General features: G+C 43.8%; 1 protein-coding gene across 2 annotated transcripts in view; it reads left to right on the top strand.

The window, feature by feature from the left end:
- The window catches only part of LOC119400542 (thiopurine S-methyltransferase-like), a 164,220-nt gene that overhangs the window by 22,864 nt on the left and 118,857 nt on the right, over window positions 1-22,499 (top strand). For both annotated transcript variants that reach the window (XM_049418115.1, XM_037667604.2), the window contains exons 2-5: window positions 12,080-12,186; window positions 20,428-20,517; window positions 20,590-20,719; window positions 21,829-21,881. In XM_049418115.1, coding sequence (XP_049274072.1) covers window positions 12,098-12,186; window positions 20,428-20,517; window positions 20,590-20,719; window positions 21,829-21,881 — 362 coding nt within the window. In that variant the 5' untranslated portion in view covers window positions 12,080-12,097. The remainder of the gene's footprint in view (window positions 1-12,079; window positions 12,187-20,427; window positions 20,518-20,589; window positions 20,720-21,828; window positions 21,882-22,499) is intronic.

The raw sequence follows: 22,499 nt of genomic DNA, 5'->3' as shown, positions 1-22,499 counted from the left end.
CACTTATCTGGTGCTTGACGATGTACAATGATAAGGTCCTCACATACGCAACTGGGTATGCTCAGTACTTCGTCTTGTGCAGAGTATAAGTAACCCAGTTGTTTCCCAGGTGTTTTACCGGCGGGAAGGTACTGAAGACACATAGAAAAGATCAAAGGAATTCGTTTAGCACCAGAATATATTTGTCCCAAGAAACATCGGATGGCACGTTTATCGTTTCCTTGTATTCCACTTGTATTGGTTGCCAAGGAGGCCCATAAGCGCGTGATTCATTTCCTCGGGGTCTGAGTAATGTTCTGTGCCCCCCCTCTCTCTCCCACGTCAACGTATGTTATACAGCATGGCGGGAGAGGGAAAGAGCGACCGGGCGTCACCAAATGCAAATTGCATAACTGGTGGGCCGTTTGCAGCTTCCAACCCATTTCAAAGGGCTGAGCCATAATTCTTCATCGTCATCAGTCGTCACGTCAACGAAGTGCACATAATGCCTTACAGACGTGTAGCTGGTGCCTCCCTTCTCCGCAGAATGAAGAATAATGGCTTAGTAGGTGCTACCCAACTTCACAAAAATTGTGATATATGGCGTAGTGGGCACATTTCTAGTGTACTTGTATTGTCGCCCCAAGAGAGCTTACAACGGGCTCTAGAAACGCCGCTCTTCCAGCTTTCGCTGTGACTGTGCTGCGGTTTCAGCGCAGACCTGGCGTTTTTTTTTTTTTATTGCGCACATACAAAGTGGTTGCGCCTCAGTGTGGCAGTCCACACGAGGAACTTAAACTGCTAAATTATGACATATCATCGCAAGAAGGTTAACGTAGAGATAACATTTGTCGAACATAAGGGTGTTTAACGATTTCTGAACTTTTAAAGCCAATGCAGCGATGTTCTTACAAGGTACACCCACAGGCGTGCGCACTTCGGGCTGGCACATACGTACGTTCTAGAAGACGGTAATTTAATTGTGCAAATATTGTTTTCCAGACTTAGGCATTACCTACCGCGGATTTAGGAGAAATGAGTGAACGGTTTTGCGAGACCTAGAACACCTCGTGGAAGCTCTACTGCCCGCACTTGATTTCGACAGCCTGCCGTTAGTAATAGCGGAACTTCAAATTAGATATGTACATTTCACGGCAAACGATTCGCGCATTTGTCCAAGGAAACATTTTGTTTTTCATCATTACCACCCTACTTTATGTCCACTTGAGGACGAAGGTCTCTTCACTAATCCCCCAGTGATCTTATCTAGCGTCTTCATTACTATATCTGTGTGTTTGTGGCATGCACAAGAACGAAGAAAGCAGTCAGGTTGCGGTATCCGTAATGTGGACTCCCTTGACGTCAAGTGGCGCGCCGTGTAGTGGTTGATTGTTGGTTAACAGAGTTTTAGACCAACGCAACGCGGACGTTCCGTTGGCTGGGCACGTACGCTATACTGTATTCCGAAAGTAACGTGCGTATACCAGTGTGCTAGTCTTTCACAGACGCGCAGTGGCAAGAAACACAAGAAATTGTGCACACGAAGCTCTGGGTACGGTATGCTAATAGTGACTAATTTTAACTACTTCTAATTTTTGTAACTTGAACCGATTACATCGCATAGGATCATTTTCGCGCTCAGATCCCCCTTGATGGTCACCTGGATTAACCAATAACAACAAGTTGGAAAATATTAGCATGCACTATGACAAGACATGCGTTCCTCATAAACGTACCGTTCAGCGGAATCATTTTTGTCGAGAATGACTTGACGGACCATACCAGCTTCATGGTTCAACAGTAGCTGCTGTGTCTAGCGTGTATAAGCATGCGGGAAACAGGTACTGCTCACGTGTAAAAACAGGTATTTATTGTAAATTAATACAAACACCGTTCAAGCAATGCTCAGCGCTGAAGGAAACGATAAACGTGCCATCCGATGTTTTTTCGGTCAAATATATTCTGGTGCTTAACGAATACCTTTGATCTTTGCAATGTGTCTTCAGCAGCTTCCCTCCGGCAAAACACCTGGGAAACCACTGGGTTTCTTATACTCTGCACAAGACGAAGTAACTGAGCATACCCAGTTGGGTATGTGAGGTGCCTAATATAGTACATCGTCAAGCACCAAATAAGGGCTTTCTCTGGAAGTGTGCCAACTGAAAGTTTCACATTTATTGCACTTGATCGCTGTAGAACGCCTTGTTGTCGTACCCCCTCCCACCCGTATTCTGATGCCAGGTGATGGGCGGGCTGCTGGCATGTCATCCTGACGGAAAAAATGAAATGGGGAGTACACATGCGACGTTATGTTCTTAGATCAACAGGTGTTTTCGCCCAACACACAAAAACTTCTACCTGGAAAACAGACGTTTTTAATTTGGTATACACCACATCGAATTTTGTGTAGACAGCGTCACAGAAGTTACAAATATGAAAGTGTTTTCAGAAGTTGCTAATGAAGCTATCTAATAGTAATTTAACCATAAACCTACTACAGTTATGGAAGAAATCTTAACATGATTTCCTCAAAAATACTCATCGATCGCCACGAAATACATGCGGGCATTGCACATCTGACCCAGTATGACTTTGACCTTGCTGAACTTCTCCAAGAAACTTCCAGTTTTTCTTAGAAGTGAAGCTTTGTTTCAAATGTCGGCTGCAAGTGAAAACCACAGCAGAGTCGCAATTTGATGAGAATCACGTACAAGGAAAGCAGTTTTACAAGAGAATCACCATTCAGTCGTTAAGTAAATCAAGTGGCAGGCAAACTTTGCTTGAAATTTGGTTCAACAATATTGCACAATATTGCAAACGAATGTTGTTGCAAAAAAATGTTCACGGCGAATATTTCCATGGTAGCAGCCAATGCGTGATTAAATAAATTCGCTGCGGCGAGTCAATGGCCAGCTGTGGCGGCGATATTTAGATTAGAGTGAAACGCAAAAAAAAACAAAAAAAACGAAAAGAAAGATCGTATGCTCAGTTACGGCATAGTAAACAACACCACGGCCGGTGCTGCTGCTGCTGCTGCTGCTGCTGGACACCCTGCAAGGTGTGAGCTCCTGGACAGTTGTTCGATAAAACTGCGCCTGGCTTTTGTTTCAGAAGGTCATGTGACCTGCAAACGTACTCAAGTCCTGTGTATACTATCACGAGGATGAACAACAATTATATTCATTATTACGACTGCTGTATGCACTTCACTTCTCTGTAATAACATTAACAACGGGCAATGCAAAATAAATAACCTGCCAACGAAAACAACACTACGTTTATACATCCACGATTATATATCGCTGTTGCATAGCATGAAATGATGGATGAGAGAACAAAAATGCCATCAACTAGCTAACGCCTAAAAACATATGACGCATTACTTTACCTTCATCGAGATCTGCAGTTTGCACAGGCACGACAGCTCGCGCATGATGCACTGATGTACTTGCTTGCACTTGACTTTACACTGCATAAGACCAATGGGCAAATGTGACCCGAAACCACAGAAATCAGTGAAGGGGCACAGTAAGTACGCACATGTACTCACAGGCATGAATGAGGCTGGCTTTAGAACTTGTCAGAAATTAGGCAGGAAAACGCGTTTTAAGACTGTCGCTAATCAGAAAGTTGAATTGCTGATTTTGCCTCCTAAAAACAAGGCATGCCGTTAGTGGTATCTATGAGCACCTGATGCAATGAAACGGTACCAACGTCTTCGGTACTCGTAAGTGCAGATTTATTACTTTTTGATTGCGGAAAATGTTTTTCGCTTCCTAGAGGTAAAAAAAAAAATAAATGTAAATGCGAAGTATAACGACCTACCATGTAAGCAGATCCTACCATCATTCAACTGCTAGCAAAAATATGCTTCATTTGATTGCCGCATTGTATCATTGACCATAAATGCAGAGAACAGTTGCTAGCCGAAAGATAAGAAGCCACGCGAGAGCTAAAATTACACAGCCTGTCAAGCAACACGAAGTAATTATCTCGGTGACACCTGTCAAGAGTGACTGTCAAGAGCGGCTTGACACCTGTCAAGAGCGACTGTTCACAATGATTGCGACCAGCACGACAACACGTGCGCCACTATAGACACGGATGACGATTACAACAAAGATAAGTACTCGTATACTCGTATAGTTACTCGTACGCATATTCGTATAGTTATTTCAAAAGCCTTCAAAAGAATATTCTGGCAGTTCAATACCGTCATTCATATACATCAGCGCAAGCATGTAACAATATGAACGCTAGCAGCACGAACACACATGCGAAGAAAGAAGAAAACTAACCCAGGCGGGTATCATGAGCCGGGCTGCGTTCGCAGTGAACGCACCAGCTAGACAGAAATTGCGCGACAGCGTCGTGTAATCCTGCGTTAACAGCTTGCGTGTAGCCATTACACGTGCAAGGGGATGCCGCTATGTCCTCGCAACACCTCCTTAATATTGAGACACCAAACTATCAAACATCAGTCATAGCGTAGTTTAGCGCAAAAAACAGGCAACAGACGAGTGAGAGGACAAGGACACAGCGCATGCGTCCCAATCCAATAAACTTTAGTTGGAAGAATGCGCTGTGTCCTTGTCCTCTCACTCGTCTGTTGCCTGTTTTTTGCGCTAAACTACGCTATGACTGACTCGTTCCAACTCGCCCAACAAGCAACGTTGCTATCAAACATCCGCCGCTGTCGTGGAATGCGCTAAAACTAACTCATTTCACGCAAAAAACGCAACCCCCTTCCTGTTGCACAATATCTTGGAACTGTTGTTTTTACCTCCTTCCTTTCTTTTCTCCGCGCAAAAACAGCAGAAGCGGAATGCAGCGAAGAGCGTAGCGGCCCCCCATTCCCTTTCACGCACGCAAGAGAGAGTGCGTAGTTAGCTGCATGCGTATACCTCCTCGCAGCATAGCTCGCCTTTGCGTCTGACGCTGTCGGCACATGCGTACACACCGACGCTTGCACCGAGAAGTTATAACATGCGGGAGCATAAGCTGATCTGTAGCCAAGATTCTCACTTGCGTGGCCCAGACCGACGCGCCACTAATACTTCAGGCAGTCTTACGTTTCTTAAACACGTTTCTTATATACACTTCTCACGGCTAACTACTTTTCCAAGGCCTACTACAGCAAGGAGTTTTCCTGAGTTTTTGAAGCGTCCCGCCTACAGGGCATGCGTTAACCAGGACTTGATTAAAAGTGATATGAGCGTGAGCGGTTTATTTGGAAGCGCGGTCCACTACAGCTTCGAAGTAAACTGAATAGGCTTAGTTACGATATCGGCTACGGGCCCGGTAACCGTCGGCGGTGAAGCGGCCAGTGACGTTACTGAGAACACGGCGATTTTCCGTCGGTAATCGGCTACGTCGCTGTGCGGTTGCTGCGGATGGATTCCGAGCACACGTGCCACGGCAAACCAATCTTGACGTTGAAAACATGTCCAATCCACGAAAGGCAACAGGCTAACGGCTAACATGAATAGAACTCGGGTATTATGTACGCCAAGATTCTTTAAATATCACTGAGGCGGCAGCGCCAAATATATGCGTAACAGTTTTATATTTTATACCAAGCACGCAAATTCGCTTCAAGCATGCTCCCAGCAATAACTTGAGTGACCCCGTACATATTTTCACGAATGTCATTTAAAAAATGTCTACTTACGCATCGGTGAACGCTACGTGCATAATAACGACCTCCGCTGCACTAATACGCCAGAGCGTGTAGCGACGCATTGGTGCATATAAACCCTCGTTTTTTAGGGGCGAAGCTCCTTAAGGCGGCACCCGTTCGTCCCTCGTAGTCGTAGTAGTCGTAGTGCGTAACCAGTCTTACGCTTTGACCTCCAAGGTGGTGCCGGTGGGAGATTTTTCCTGTGCGTTGTTGAACAATGAGAAATTCGCAGCGTGCGCGTTAACTAAAAGCCGAATTCTTCTCTCTCATTCCCCATTAGCAGCCATTGGCATGTTGCAGTAAGAAACGTTAGTAGAAGTAGAAGTGTAAGTGTTAGCTAAAAGCCGCCTTCTTCTGTCTCTCATTCCCATTAGCAGCCATTGTTTACCTCCAAGGTAGGGCCTGGTGAGATTTCTCTTGTGCGTGATTAAACAATAAAAATTTTGTTCAAAACGCCGTTGATTGATGAAATAAACCAACGAAAGACGCCAGAAGTTTTGTAAAAGCAAAACGAAAGAACGCCAGATGTTTCTAAAGCAATGGTTTTCTAAACAATGAAGATTCACAGCGTACATGTAAAATTAAAGTGAGCTGCAAGTCGTCATAACTCATCGAACCTTTAGTATAAACGCGCCCGATCTCACGTCGGTGATGATGTACTGGGCAGAATTCACGGAAGATTCACGGTTTACCGATGAACCTCCGCAGCTTCGCCCACTCATCATCATTCACTCCGTGAATATGCTGTGATTTTTTTTTTTTTACCACCGTGGCCGCGGAGTGATGTGGCGTAGTGGTTAGCATACGCGCTTGCTGATCCAGTGTTCGCGAGTTCGAATCCGCGTGTGTTTATTGTGAATTTTTCTGTGGTTTACTTCTGAATGTACTATGTGTACATGGATTTTGTATGTCATAAAATATGTGTCTAAGCCTCCAAATCCCCGAATGGAGCTACAAAGGTGAACTAAAATCAATATTTCTTTCGCCGATTCGTACATCGCCTATAGCTAGGACGCGCCGCAGGTGGGACGCACCGTAGGTACGACAGCTGGTCACGTGAAACGAGATCTCTATTGGCCGCGAGATCGACCTATACGTGGCAGCACAGTTGCCGCGTTATTGTGGAGAGGCCGTCGGTTGCGCGTATACAAATGCACACGGCGGCGCTTCGTTGCGAGCGGTTTGAGCCCATTGTCGGCGAATAAAATGCGTTGATTGCAGCTTACTGGTAATGTATACGCTCTTCAATGTTACATCAATGCACAGAAATTATTGAACGTTACCATTACTAGTAAGAGAAGCACAATCTGCTGATGAAAAGTATGCTCGCCCCAGATGACAGTCTGCGCTTACGCACTATATGACGTTTTCGGTTCTTTTCTCTGTACATCTTGAGCTTGCGTTCTGTGTACTACGCACCGCTGTAGCACGGCTGAACTACATAAGTGTTTACTTCTTGTTCATCTGTATACCAACCCATATTCCTGTGCAATGAGTTCAATAGCACTGCTCGTGCAAATACCCATACACATTTTTTTCTATTGTTCAGTTCTCCATGAAATGTAGTACAGTTAATAAGTTTAATAAGGAAAGCTTCGTGATGGACAGCGCTGTAGCGTAACGGAGACGTTCAGCGCGTACGCACTTGTTCTTGCTCCAGTAACAGAATAAAACAGGTAAGAATTTAGCACAGAACTTTCATCGATTGATTACGTGCACAACAGTGATGCAACAAAGGTCCGGTTATTTTATGGAATAAGTGCCTTTTCTTTTATTTTTCAAGCTAATGTCCGCTGCCTTCCACCATTTTATAACAACTCCACACAAACGCTCGAGATAATGTAAAAAAAAAAGGATGAGGTTCTGCGTGAAATTATACGACAGACATGTGAGACACGCCGCCGGGATTGATTTTGAACATTTGGGTACTTCAAAGTGTATCTACATCTAAGCACATGGGTTGTTCCACATAAATTTCGTCCCAAGTTAAATTTGCGAGCGGCATCTTCGTTTTATTGCTGCCGTGTCATTCCTTTGTCTGTTTTTTATGGCACAGTTTGAGTACCGAAGTGTCAGACTTCACTTGATAGAAACATTTCGCTGTAGTGGGATCACGACCGTACAATAAAAAGATATCTTAACCACAACTAAAACTTACTGCATAATCGATAAACTACAGTGCCACAGCTATACACCTAACAACAACGCAAAAGTGCATGGCCTAGTTCCTCGTTTTTGTTTACCAGCGAGTCACCAAAACGGTGCCTTCACACACTGTTTAATGCTCCTCATGTTTGGGACTATGCCAAGCGCACTTTAGGATGTACTTGAACCAGAAAGCGGCACCAACACTGAAATGATTCTGGCGAACGAAGGGTACGCCACCGATACAAACCCTCTCAAATGTCGCACTGGCTGATCTTATTTTAATGCGCATGCAGCCGAGAAAACTCATTTGCTTCTGTACACCATGATAGGTATACGTACGAGCAGTTAAACTCGCGCTAACATAACAGAACAAAGCGCCCTTTGAAAAAGTGCAGGACGTACGCGCACATGCAAACACGACGTGGCTAGCAGACGACGCAGGGAGCAATCCACACTAGGCGCGCTTCAGCCAGTAGCCGCCAGGCGGCGACTCCGCTCGATCTCGCGGCCAATTACCGGCCTTCAACTAGACGGGATTCGAGACGAAAAATCTCCGGCCTATATTGAGTCCCGCCTATGAGATGAGCCCCTGAGAAAGCTACTAGGCCGAGGGACGGCTACGGGCGGCGCCGCCTACAGTCTGTGCCGCCTAAACAAAGTCTATACGCGTTAGATTTTTCGCCTCCTTTCCGGGCTATAAACTGACGCTTTAAGCAGGACATGATTAGGAGTGTACCTTACAGCCAGCTCATTGGTGCTTCTTTCACCCAGTTCCATTATTTCATCACCCAGTCTGACTCTCTCCAACGGACACTGCGTTTACCATTCCTTGGTATCCACTAGTTCCAAAGGTTTGCTTAGTGGCGTCTGGATCGCCTGCCGACGCTGTGAGGATTCATGCGGTCATTCTCGCTGATCATCGGTTAATTTCCTAACGCATTAGTTGAACCGACCATGTCTTGTGTTTCTCTCAATGTCAACAAGAATGCCCGCAACCCTTGTTTGTTCTATGATCTACTTTCTTTTGTTGTTATGTCTGAATTTACACCTATTATTTTTCGTTCCATTGCGAGCTTTATTCCATCCATTGACTTCATTGGTTATCCTTCAAGTTTCGGTTCCGGTCGTTAGAAGTGGTATATTGCAATATAATGCAGCTCAACTGACAGCGGCACATTGCCTGTGAGGATTCGGCAATGTCTGCCATGTGTGCTGCAGCACATTCTTATTCTACAGGTAAGTTCTTTCTCAGAAGTAGGCACTATAGTATTATTAAGTGGCCTATACTGTATTTCAGAAGTTCGCTTTAGCACTGTCAAGGCTGCAGGGTCCGTTAGCCAATAGGAAGGCCGATTAGCCCCTCCATATGTATTCATCTGCGTCGCGTCGTCCACTCAGCGTCTCCCTCTGTTCGCACGTGTAGGGCTATTAAGGCGAGCAGACGGCATTGGAAAAAATCAAAGCAAATATGGCTGTACCTATCGCATCTGGTGCCCTTCGTTTTGATTTTATCAAGTCGTTATCCTGCGCTGTGCGACCCGTAAGTTACAAACTGGCCCTTGTATTTGCTTTAGATTAATGAGCTCATACTACGACAGTAATGTATTCGCGGCTATATTGCGCTAATTCTGAGAAGCATTATTACATTCTCGGCGCGTTAGGCTTAGCAGGCGTGGCTAAAAAAACAGCTGATCTCGCAAACGAAGATAAAATGTATCTTACGCGTTGTCCTCAGTGTGAGATGGTACAGAGCAATGGCTCATTCCGCCATTTATTTGTTGCTGCCAGCGCAGTAGGCGAATAGGAGGTGCAAGTTCGGATCTAAGCGGGCGGTCGCGTCTGCACGGGCACTGCCATGTTGATTTGCAACCACAGTTACCGCCAGTTACGGTTACAGCAATACAACAAACCCGCATTAACACTCTGTATCAGCAATGAAAGGCACGCAACATCAATTGCGAAAAGTAAACACACCACGCCATCGATGTGACATAACAAGCGCCCAACAAGCGCAAATGTCTTAACCCTGCCAATTGCAAGGTAATTATACCTCGAATTATGTTTTGCTGCGCAAGCGTGTGGCTTGCTTACACCCCATCGCCTTGGTAGTGCTGAACGGTAGTGATGAGTTGGAGTATAGATACAGATATATCTGCACAGATTCTAGGGCCTCGCTGAAGGTGAATCGTTTTTCATTCGCGCAGCTATTTACCATTACCTTCGTTTTCTGAAAGTTACTTTTTATTCCTGCCTTATTACTTCCTCACCTTGGCTCGTCCATCGCTTTTCGCACTTTTCGCTCGTCCATCTCATCGCACTTCAACACCGTCGCTCCTGGAAGGCACAATGTGGTCTGACCACCGTAACTTGTCGAGATATTTTCCGTTAATGCTGATCCTACTTCTTACAATCTACTTATCTGAAGATTTTTTTTTCTAAACATGCTGTGAACAAAGTGCTAGAGATGATCCCTCTGCCTGAAACCTTTCTTAGTCTCGATTTTGTGGCGTTCCTTGTACAGACGTGAGGTGGCTGTAGAATCTCCCGGGAGAGTCAGTCGCAAACTTTGGTTGAGTGGAGTGTTCCTCAAAAACACCAACAGCGCTTTTGTGTTGCGCATCGCACAACTGCTGTCTTGCCACGGGCCGAGAAGGCCCTTTCGACTGACTGACCCTTTTGTGTATATATGTGCGTATTTGACTGTACGTACTGTTTGTGTGTATATGCGATTCATTGTATATACCATAGCCATCACCCGACACCCGGAGTAGCAAGCCAGGCGACAAGCCAGGCTAACCTGTCCGGGATTTTCAATAAAGATTATGTCTCTATATATCTGTCGAGAGTTACTACTCTTATTTTCACATGTCTGAAGTATTCCTTGGTGACCCAATACTTCTATATTTGATGGCATTTTGGCAAGGCCGAATGCCCTTTCGTAGTCTCCAAAAGCAATATGAAGGGGTTTATTGAACTTGGCAGGTTTCCCTTTTACCTGATTGGTCGCATGGCTCTGAGTCAATTTAGAGTATCTTTTTCTGAAGCTAGCTTATTATCTAGGCTGAAATATTATGAAGTGCTTGCCTTGTGTTCTTCAAAGTTATCTGCATGAATAATTTCTATATTGCGGAGAGGAGAGCGATTGGTTCAATTCTCGAGCATCGAAGCCAAAAACACCTGCAAAAGACGCTATCAACCATCTGTCTTGCCGAAATTACTTGGCTAACAGCAGACCGCCGCTCAAGAAGCTTAAATTATCTCAAATCCACGAAGTGTTTACAAGCAATATACCTTGTTCTGCAAGCAACATGGTGGTCGCTTTTATAAGCACCAAAGAAAATGCGAAGTAAAATCTGTAATTTCGCACGGCAGATGCCATTCGGGTTACAATTGAAGTGAGGCGCTTATATGATCCGAACGCACCAGAAAGTAATAAATCACACTGAAAATATGACCTTAAAGAGAAAAAAACTGTTATTAACGTATTTTTGAACATCTCCCACGGCATTACTTTTTTTCTCTTACTAGAACTAACCGACAAGAAAGCCAAGGAAAATATTGGGTATTTTATTTGTAGTAATTTAGACGTAGATGTGATGAAAGTAACGTGTACGAAAAGGTAACTTGCCGCAGGCAGGGACCGAACCTACCACTTTCGAATAAAGCGTCCGATGCTCTACCACTCAGCTACGGCGACGGTCATTCTCCGGTCCACTTTACGGGGTATATATGTCCATTTATACCTGGGAGCGTTAGTGAGCGCCGCTCACTAACTTGCCGCCGGCAGGGACCGAACCTACCACTTTCGAATAAAGCGTCCGATGCTCTACCACTCAGCTACGGCGACGGTCATCCTCCGGTCCACTTTGCGGGGTATATATGTCCATTTATACCTGGGAGCGTTAGTGAGAGCCGCTAGTAACCACGACGGCGAGTGTGGAACACTTTTTCTGCCTGATGGCTTCACGAAGCACGTGGTCTTTTTACGAGGTGGCAGCTGAATATTAATCCTTCGCACACTGCCTGAAGGCATCCAGTGCGCCACAACGAGAGCCTGACTACGAATGAACGAAAGAGGGGCAATTTTAAGGGCACGTTTTTCTTTGCTAGACACAATATTAATTAGAACTAACAGACAAGAAAGCCAAGGAAAATAGAGTATGTTATTCGTAGTAACTACGATGTAAATGTGAAGAATGTTAAGTACACGAAAAGATAAAATGTGGATTTTTTTTTTTTTTCATATATACTGCTCTATTTCTTTCGCCGCAGTTGTTTACGCCGAACGCCATGTCGCTTCAGAAGACCACCGGTGTCGAGTACTGGACGCAACGCTGGGCGAACCACATCATTCCTTTCCACAGACCTTCTGTTCACCCGTGAGTATATATGCAGTAATTACAATGTACACGTAAGAAAACAGGAAACTTTACTTACGGCTTACACACGCGGCTGCAGCGTACGTAAATTCGCTTGTTTAGTCAAGCAGGCTTCTTAAATTTTATGCCTATTTAGAGCCTGCTTTCGTGATCCGATGCCTCCGATAAATGACACCTTTATAGCTAGAAAGGACAAGACAAGCTGCATGATGCATACTATAATGAAAATATCGGGGTTTCTTCGTGCCAAAACCACCATACAATTATGAGGCACACCGTAGTGGGCTCCGGAAATTTAGACCATCTGTTGTTCTTCGACGTGCGTCAACATCGCACAGTACACGGGCCTATGGCGTTTTGCCCCTAACAAAATGCGACCACCGCAGTCAGGATCGAACCCGTGACCTTCGTCTCAGCAGCAAAGCACCGTAACCGCTACATCACCGCGACGGACCTAATGCATAGGATATTTCGGAAGTGTATTTGATATGCTGACGCTCCGTTACTTTTCTGTGCCAGTGTTGTATTCATAATCAAAAGGTTGGGAAAATCTGCACTATAGTTTTAGCAGTGCGGTGAACAAAGTTAGGCAACGTGTAGCAGCTTTTGTTGCTGCAGTGTATGAGAGACAAGAGCAGCACTAATGTGACGACAGGACGAAGATGACCACAGCGGCTTATTCTGAGTCACTGAGCTCTAGACAGAAAAAAAAACATCTTTCTGATTACCCCTTATATCTAATAAAAATAGAATTGAAAGTCCTAAGCCTGTTCAAGAAAAAAGACCCCGCATAACGTTTAGCATTCAGGACCAAGTGAGAAAATGTAATGAGGTACTGTAATGTTTTGCAAGTTATCTACGGGAGGAAATACACTTCTACGGCAACATATACGCGATAACGATATAAAAAAAAAGCCGAGTGTTGATAGGTAACGAAATACTTTCGGAAAGCCTCGGAGAGATATTCAAGGGCAGTAAATGCCATGCTCACTATCAGCATGCTATGCCATACCATACATGCTATAGCATATCAACATGCTCTATCATACATGCTCTGTATCAAGAAATCTTTTGTGTATGACTTTATGCCGCACTTCTCAGTCATGCATCTAAGCTATGAAACGTTATTCATTAAAATGAGACATTTTGTTCTGGGCGTTGTCTATCGCCCTCCGTCTGGTTGTATTGCAGATTTTTTCAGCTTTCTGGAATTTATGCTGCAGGCTCTTGTTTCGGTAAAAGTGCCTGTTGTTATTTTGGGTGATTTTAATATCAACCATTTACAATCCTGTCCATTAGAAGCTCAGTTCACTAACGTATTGCGTTCAGGTGGCTTTTCAAACCTTAACACCGTTCCAACTCGAATCACAAATTGTGGTGAATCTCTCATTAATTTATGCTTAATATCAACGGAAAATACTTATAATGCTGGTGTTTTAACCTGTGACGTGAGTGACCTGTTGTCCCTTTATTTCATGATCCCAAAGACATCTATCCATTCAGAATGCATTTCTAACAGTAATATAACTATGCGTATCATAAAGGAGGATCGCATTCACTTCTTTCGCGAGCTAGTGTCTCGCGTAGATTGGAATAAACTATTAAGAGAGACACACACTGACCCTAATTCGCTATATAACGCCTTCTTAAGCAAGATAATAAAACTCTGTCATCGAGCGCTCCCGGTGGCAGCACGACGGATGTGCAAAAAGGCTAAGAAGCCTTGGATGACCCTCTCTCTTTTAAGGCGCGCCTCTAAGCGTAATAAACTCTTCAATAAATTTTTAGGTACCAGAGATGTAGAAGACTGGAAAGAATACAAAAAATTCAGAAACTGTTTAACTGTAGTTAATAAAAAAGGCCAGAAACCAGTTTTACTCAAACAAACTTTCCCAAATTTACTTTGACCCCCGGAAAACTTGGTGCACTGTCAAAGATCTTCTCCAAAGAAAAGGTTTTAACACTCTCACTCAAAGCAGTCTAGGTGAGAAGACTTTCACAGCTGAAGACCTTGCTAATGAATTTAATTGATATTTTGTGACTGCTGGCCAGTTCGACTGCCCTAGGGATTCCAGTAATGCCAGCCATTTCATCGATTTTGATATGACGAATACTCTGTTCCTCTATTGAACATCTCCCTCATAGATCTTTACCATTAGACATGAGCTTAAAAATAACTCCGCAGCAGGTTTTATTAACATTAAGGCCTTACCAATCAAGGAACTGGCCGATCTGATATCGGAAGTATATTGTCTACGGGAATATTTCCTGACAAAATGAAAATAGCTAGAAATACTGTTTCTCACAAGGGGGCTCTATTAATAATATCAGCAATTATAGGCCTATATCAATTCTTCCATGTTTTAAGAAAATGATAGAGAAAGTGATTAAGTCTAGATTAGTCAATTACTTGCATACGCATAACTTATCACAACATCAATATGGGTTTCAGAAAACAATTCTACACAAAACGCAATACTTAATATTCGGGAAAAATTACTGGCAAATATAGCAAACCAATTATACACTGTTGGTACTTTTTTAGACTTTAGGGAGGCATTTGACTCCATTAAACGTGACATTCTCTTTGAAAAGTTACCAGGACATGGAATCAGGGGTATAACGTTGAATCTTATATGGAGCTATTATCTAACCGAATCCAATTTGTTTTAATCAACAATGTCAAGTCTGATCTAGAAACCATTATGCATGGCGTACCACAAGGCTCCATTTTAGGGCCTACCTTGTTCATAATATATATTAATGATATTGTTTTTATCCCTCACACCCCCGAAATAGTGCTTTATGCAGATGACACGAGTGTTTTCTTTTCGTCTTCTAATTTACCGCGCCTCGTGGATTCCGCCAACAAGTGGTTACACTACTTAGAAGAATGGTTGAACACTAACCAGTTGAATTTAAATGTCAACAAAACAAAGTTTATTATATTTCACAATACCAATAAAGCACTTCGTTCATCCCATCCGCTTTCATTCAAGACACTTGTATTGGAATGCGTTTGCCAATATAAGTTTGTTCAAGTGCAATTTAAGGAAATTTTGCGAAGGACACCACACGTAGAATTTCCATCGAACAACATAGCTAAATCAATAGGTATTCTAAACAGATACCGGACTTTGCTATCGAAGTCGTTAAAACGTCAAATATACTTTTTTTAATTTGATTTGCGTTTGCGCTACTGTGTTCTGATTTGGGGAGTTACGTCAGTCTAATCTTAATAACCTTTATCTTATGCAAAAAAGAGCTGTTCGTTTCATTCACAACCTGTTATACTATGAACACGTATCCTCCTGTTTTTCATTAGACCACATTCTTGGCATCCGTGAGATATACAGCCAGCGTCTCGCTGAACTTATTTTAGGGAGTACAAAAATGACACTCCGCGATTTTTTGCAACCTATACAAACAGCATTCTAAACTAGAAGTTCAGGCATTCTGCTTGTTTTAAACCAAAGACGAGGACCGCCTACTGTCAGCTGCTGTTAAAATGGCAAATCCCTCATCTCTTACAGCCATCCGCAAGTAATAACCTTAGTAGCAGATTCTTCTTCCATGTCCACTTTCAGAAAGAAATCAAAGATGTAGTTCTTTGGACATAATTAGTTGCATTATTTTCCATATAACAAGAATCCTTTAATTTACGTGGCTAATTTGTATAGTATAATAGTATTATACACCTGGTTTTTTCATGTATGAATGTCTGAATATATATTCCCATTAGAACGCCGGTATTTATATTTATATTTGTATAACTACTACTCTCTATTATTTACATGGTGCTTTGTAATGATACAAGTGCATTGTGTTATCCATTTTTGTTGTCTTGGTATATTACGTTTCTATAAGCTTTTTCCCTCCGTTAATGAATATGTTGTTGTACTGATTCGTTTCTTTTTTTTTCAATGTTGCGGCGTTGTGTGACGAATGTACAGGGTGGTGCTTGAGGCCTAGTAAGGGGACTCACAATGTCGCCTTTAGTCGCCTGCACCACGACCATCATGTACTGTCAAAGAAATAAAATAAATAAAAATAACCTGGGTAGGCAGAGCAGATACCTTATGCAAAAAACAAACAAATTCTTAAAGTACCATGGCTAAAATAAGGGAGAATAAAATACTAAGTTGTACGGCAACACGACTGGATGTCGCGCTCGCGAGGTCGATTTATAGTGTTGCCGAAAACGACGCGCTACCAAAAGCGTCGCCCAAAGATTCCACCACAAAAAAAAGAATATCGCAGACCGATACTGAAAGAGCACGTTAAATCTAACTTATGAAAAATATAGACAAAAACAAAGCGCGAATCACACGAACTTATGGCAGCAATGTCCGTGGTATATATGCAGGCTGAAAGTGTTGAGGTCCTTATAGTCGAATACATCAAAAGAAGTCTGTGGCATTCCTCCTCAAAGACTGATGCACGCAAGCCTGCACCAATGGGCGCGCACTCTAGATTGACGTCACGAGCAGGACGACCAGTGACCCCGCCTTTCCGAGAACATCACCAAGTGCATGAGCAGAACTGTTTCTTTAGTCGCGTAGGCGATCGGCTGCCGCGCTTCGGTCGCCGAGGTGGGGCCTCTCTGGAATTCTGAAGTAGTATCCGACTGTAGGTCCTTCGTGAGCGTGTATGCACACGGCAGAAAAAATCTATTTTTTCTGCGGTGGACGGCGTACCACGTGACCCCGCGTCCGCGGACCTCGCGGACGGAAAATGCCAAGCTATTTTTCGCATCCAGATTTTGCCGGTCTAACCCAGTAGATTCAGCCGAGGGTGATATTATAGGTCTAGCAACAAGCACAGCCCCCTTTTTTTTGTCTCGTTTTGTCTATGGATTTAGCCGACGATGTCATAAGGGTCTGGCAACATGGGTGACTTTTTTTTTCTCTCGTTTTGTTAGGGCTTGTGCGTGGGCAGTTCGCTCAGTTCGCTCTACCTACGCAACTGCAACTGCGAACTTTCGCGACGACGCAACTTTTTTATTCTTCCTCTTGTTGAGCGATGTAGTCTTTTTGCCAACAAGATCTTTTCGTGAGAGAAATGTGCTCTTCATCATCCAATTCCAGCAAAACAACAGGTATTGCAGCTAATCGACGTTCTCCTTCAAACTCAATCTTTAACCGAAACCAAACCACGCACGGCAAAGACAGAAACGTAAAAATAAAACTTAACTTTCGCACCTTCTAGAGAGAGAGAGTAGAAACAAGCAGACATGCGTATACAACGGCCTCTGAGACTTGCTAGCACTCCATCTACAGCAAATCTCCGAGGCCATGTTCCGCCATTATAGGCACTCGCTAAGCTTGCAGCTCCGAGAAAGGGGCCAAATCGTCATAAAACTTCACCGTCGAAGCTATCAAACACAAACATAAAGCAAATACAAGCGTCAGTTCGGGACTAACAGGCCACGCAATGCACGATGAAGAGCTTAAAAATTTGAAGCGGGCAGCTCTCGCTCCAGACGGTGCCGCCATGCCTTTTTTTCTCTGCCGCGTTCGTCTACTCGTTTTGTCCGCCGCCTGGATACGCTTGGCAGCCGGACGGGCGGCGGAACCATCGTCCGTGGAAGAGATTTCCGCCGAGCCGTTCGTCCTGTGGATGCAGGCTAAGAAACATCAAGGAATGATGCCCCTTGCCCACTTATTGAACCCTCACTTGAATGAGTTGCTTGCCCATCGAGACCTTCCCTGAATCGGCCGACGTTTCGTAAAGCTAAAATGTTATGGGATGTCATCGTCATATGTAATGTGGGCGCATCAAATTTCGGTGATCTGTAAAGTCGTGATGACGTCACACGATGATGTTACAATATAAACCAAACTCCGTCATCCCTCGTCGACCGAGCATATCTGTGGTGGCCGGTAGCCGGTTGTTTATGCATTGAGCATTACGCAGTGCCGTACAAACAGTGTTTGACTAATTCGAATCACTTTGCCGCAAGAGTGTAATCGATATGTATACGAGCTTAATCTCAAGTAAGTGATGATGGGAAAACAATAGGCCCTGTGGCGTTGTGGCGAGCTACACATATGATCGTTTCAATGCGGCTGTTCCTATTTGCAGATATGATGAGGTATTAGGCCTCTACTAAACAATAACCAGGAGTCTGGTAGCATTGCATTTTGTTTCCGCGCAATGAAATAGCGCCTTTGAGGTACTGAATGATGACTGCGGTATTCTGGCCACAATACAGAAAGCTGCAGCCGCAAGTCATAAGAGTACAGCTGCTTGTTTATCTACCCCAACAATTCCCCAAAGAGATTACTTAACAAATATGGATTAGAGAGGGGCAAGCTCAGATGCAAAAGTAAGAATTAGCATGAATGTTGTAAAAAAAGTCCTAATAGTCAGGATGAAAATTAGTTAAAACGCAATTAATGCAGAGGAAGTTCCAGACGGATTATTCTGCAGATGAAGACAAGAATCTGAGTTGAAAATTGTAAAGCGGAGATTTGACAATGGCGTTCACCTATATAGAGCAACTCATACACCGAGAAAATATCGGGGACGGCGCAGGCATTGAGCAGTTCTTCCGCGGACCAAACAGGCCCCTAATACGCATTCTAGTGCAACTGCCCCTCTTTATATGATCGAGTGCTGTACGCGTAAAACCCAGGGCAAGTCAGCCGGTGCAGATCTTCAGCGACGATAGCCAGACGAGTGTGGCATGCTGCGTAACAACAAAATCTTTGCGCGTGTAAACGCTATAGAGTCGAGCTTTGTGATTGCGTATGACAGAAGCCTATTGACGCACTGTCCGGTCCTTATTGCTGCTGGCCTTAGAGGAAGCTTCAGCTATGTACACAATTTTCAGTTCTTACAGTGGCGTGTCTATATGAGTGAAAGTGCGGCACGGTAAGCGCTGTCTTGCTGTGCCGCACTTTCAGTTCCTGTATTTCAGGTCTTGCCATTTTTCAGTGCTTGTGCTGTGTGGTAGTCCACCGGCTGTTTTGTATGCAATTTCTATTAAAGCACATGACTGAGCAGTGTCGTTGAGATTTTTTCGAACGGAATGCCGTAGGTTACGTGGCTACTGATAAAGGCCTACACTAGCCTGGTCGTTTCCTCTTCTATTAAACCTTTGATTTCTGGTGACCTGATTGATCATGTGCGCTACGCTTGTTATTGCTTACCTTCGGTGAGCTAAGTTAGGATCTGCTTTGCCATTATCCTGGATTGAAAGTCCTAATATGTCTATTCTTGGCATCTCTTTCATTGACCAGCCATTACGGTAAGTGGTTCAGAGTACTGCCTACAGCGGTCACGGTTGTGCTTGAAGGCAATGTGAAGCGTACTCTGTGTTTTAAAAAATGAGAGAAGAATGAATGCTCTTCTGTGAGAGAGTGGAAAATTCGCAGCGGAACGCTCTCAGTCAATCACATTAATGTAATGTGCTTGAAAAAGTAGGTAAAAGCATACAGCACTGTGTGCACTACTATGGAACTGAGGTAATCTGTCCCAGAAAAGCCATATAACACGCAAAAGGCATTCCTTCGTTTATGTACAAAATGACGAAGGACTCAATCTGTACTTCTACGGGACAGCTATATGCAGTTATCCCGTGTAGACGGCTGAAATAAGTGCAATGTTAATCTACCTTATGGTGCATAGTAGGCCACAGCAAGCACTCCTTGTGCCCATCGGAAACAACACACTGGCTCACTATCAACGTAGAGCCGCTGCAGCATAACTTGAGAAAAGCAATGCTAATTATTTTTATTTCAAAAAAATAAATATGAAAGTCTAGTCTATACGGAAGTTGCCTTTTGCTTCTTATTCTATTTGTGAGCCCATTTACCATTTACCGCATGATATTATAATCTGCCTTGCACAGATATATCTTGACAAAAAGCATTGCATGGCATATATCTATTTACCAGATGGGTTCCGGTGCCGCCATACTGGGCTGTTAACCTTGCAGATCCTTTATCGTGATCAACAAAACGAACAGCGCTACGGTGGGCGCATACTCATGAAAGCAATTTGATTGGCGCATTCGGCGTTTCATTAACTTATTCGTTCGCCTCACTAGATACAAAAATAAGAAAATATTCATTTAACAGCCCAAGGTGGCGGCGCCCACGTGGCGTACGTACAATAGTCTATATATGTAAAATTATTTGGAGTGTTTTAGCATATCAGAATATCTACCTTCAGGTGCATCTTAGGGTGAAAGCAAAACATTCGGACTCCTTTTTGTATGATTTTTGGCGATTTCAGGTACCTTAAAGAAACCGAAGCTGAATTCACCACAACCAAGAAACTTCGTGTCTTCATTCCTATGTGCGGGAAAATGCGTGAAATTAAATGGTGAGCCTGTAGTTTTAGTATGTTGGTTGAAAGGGTTCATGTTTACTTCTTTGCTATATTGTTCACTTACAGGTTCTACGAGAGGGGTCACACAGTCGTTGGTGTAGAAATCACACGGCAAGCCATCGACGATTTTTTCAAAGAAAATGAGCTCACGGCCACAGAAGTTTATTGCACAACCACGAAATCTCCAGTCTTTCAGGTGAGCTCTAAAATTATGACATGTTTAGGTGTTTTTATGCACAGTTGATCACTGACCTCTCCTGGTGGCATTAGCTAATGACATTAACTACTGGTGGCATTAGCCTATGCACCGGAAGTGATTTCTGTTGTGTTATTCCACTTAAGAAAAAACGTTAGTCATGCTCTGACCCACTCTATGCTTTGCGTGTCGTACCTAAGATAAGATGCACGTGTAAGTGGTTGGCTCTCTTACGTCACTGTTAGTTCTCTGTTAGCTCATAAGACCGCCACGTGTGCGCGTTGCGTTCATTCCGTTGTATTGCAAGTTGCAATAAACATGTGTCCCGGCTAGTAGGCTCCCGTGTACTAAAGCTACTACAATTTCGTTCATCATCTCCGATGTAATTTTGTCTGCACTGACTCGGACATTATCCGCATGCTCGTATATTCACTGTGGCGCAAACAGTACATTAGCGAAACAGCCTTTCAATATTAAATCAAATGCGCAGCGCGCGCACACGGCGATGAAATTGGGGAAGACAGTGGCACATAATTTTGATGAGGTGGGTCAAAACTTCGATTCGGAACGACAGCTTAGCTCAGTATCCACCTCTACATTTCCTTCCGCCCCCTCCCCCTTCCCGAAACCATTTTCGCATGCACTTGCCATCTCCTCCTTCAATGCTGTGGTTGGGAAATATTGTACAAAGCCTGGTACATATACACCCGCTAAGCTATGCAGTTGCTGCGTTGAAGAAAGAAAGACCAGTTGCTGCGTTGGCTCCAGCGAAACCTGTTCTTATGACTTTTCATCAAGCAAGTATATGCCCCGCCACGGTGGTCTAGTGGTTACGGCGCTCGACGGCTGACCCGAAGGTTGCGATATCGAGTCCCGGCCGCGGCGGCTGCATTTGCGATGGAGGCGAAAATGTCTGAGGCCCGTGTACTTATATTTAGGTGCACGGTAAAGAACCCCAGGTGGTCGAAATTTCCGGAGCCCTCCAATACGGCGTCTCTCATAATCATATCGTGGTTTTGGGACGTTAAAGCCGAGGCATTAAAAAAAAGTTATCAAGCAAGTATGTGGTTAAGGCCTAAAAATTTACAAATTTTAATTATTTTTTGCAGACAATGGACAAACGACTGAGCATTTACTGCTGCGACGTAATGGATTTCATGAGGTAAGAGCTTATATATTTTTGTTCTCTTTAGTAGCGAGGCTGCTTAGGCTAGTGTAATTTGTGCGGTCTCTCAGAAAACTCATCATCATGAACGGGTATATGCCACAGAAATTGGACAAATCTCACTACTCACCACTGGTCCACTAATAAAGAAGCCCAAGAAATGGCTATCATCGCGGGTATGTGGCACATAAATTGAACGAATCCCACTCCTCACCACCAGTTCCTTAATAGAGAGCGAGAAAGAAAGCTACAGAAAGAGACAGAGAGAAAATTTGAGAGAATTGTGAAATATTGGAAAAGAAAGAGAAACACACAGATAGAGAGAAAGAGATAGAAAGATAGAAATAAATACAAAGATCAATATAGATATAAACAGAAGGAAAGGGATCAAAAACAGAGCGAGAAAGAAATAGAATGGAAGAAATAGCAAGAAACAGAAAGAGAAGAAAGAAGGAAAAAATGGGAGGAGTAAAAAGGGCACAGAGTTGCGCTATCCCTTGAGGCTTGGCACAGCTAGTGCGATGCTGCCTTACTAGGAAACGGGAAAGGCAACGAAGGCTGCGAGAAGAGCCCGAAGCGATGGAAGCCCTACGCCAACGACGACGTGTCCGTAGA

Source organism: Rhipicephalus sanguineus, chromosome 7, assembly GCF_013339695.2.
Source record: "Rhipicephalus sanguineus isolate Rsan-2018 chromosome 7, BIME_Rsan_1.4, whole genome shotgun sequence".
Classification (NCBI taxonomy): domain Eukaryota; kingdom Metazoa; phylum Arthropoda; class Arachnida; order Ixodida; family Ixodidae; genus Rhipicephalus; species Rhipicephalus sanguineus.
This window is presented reverse-complemented; position numbering and strand designations above follow the sequence as displayed.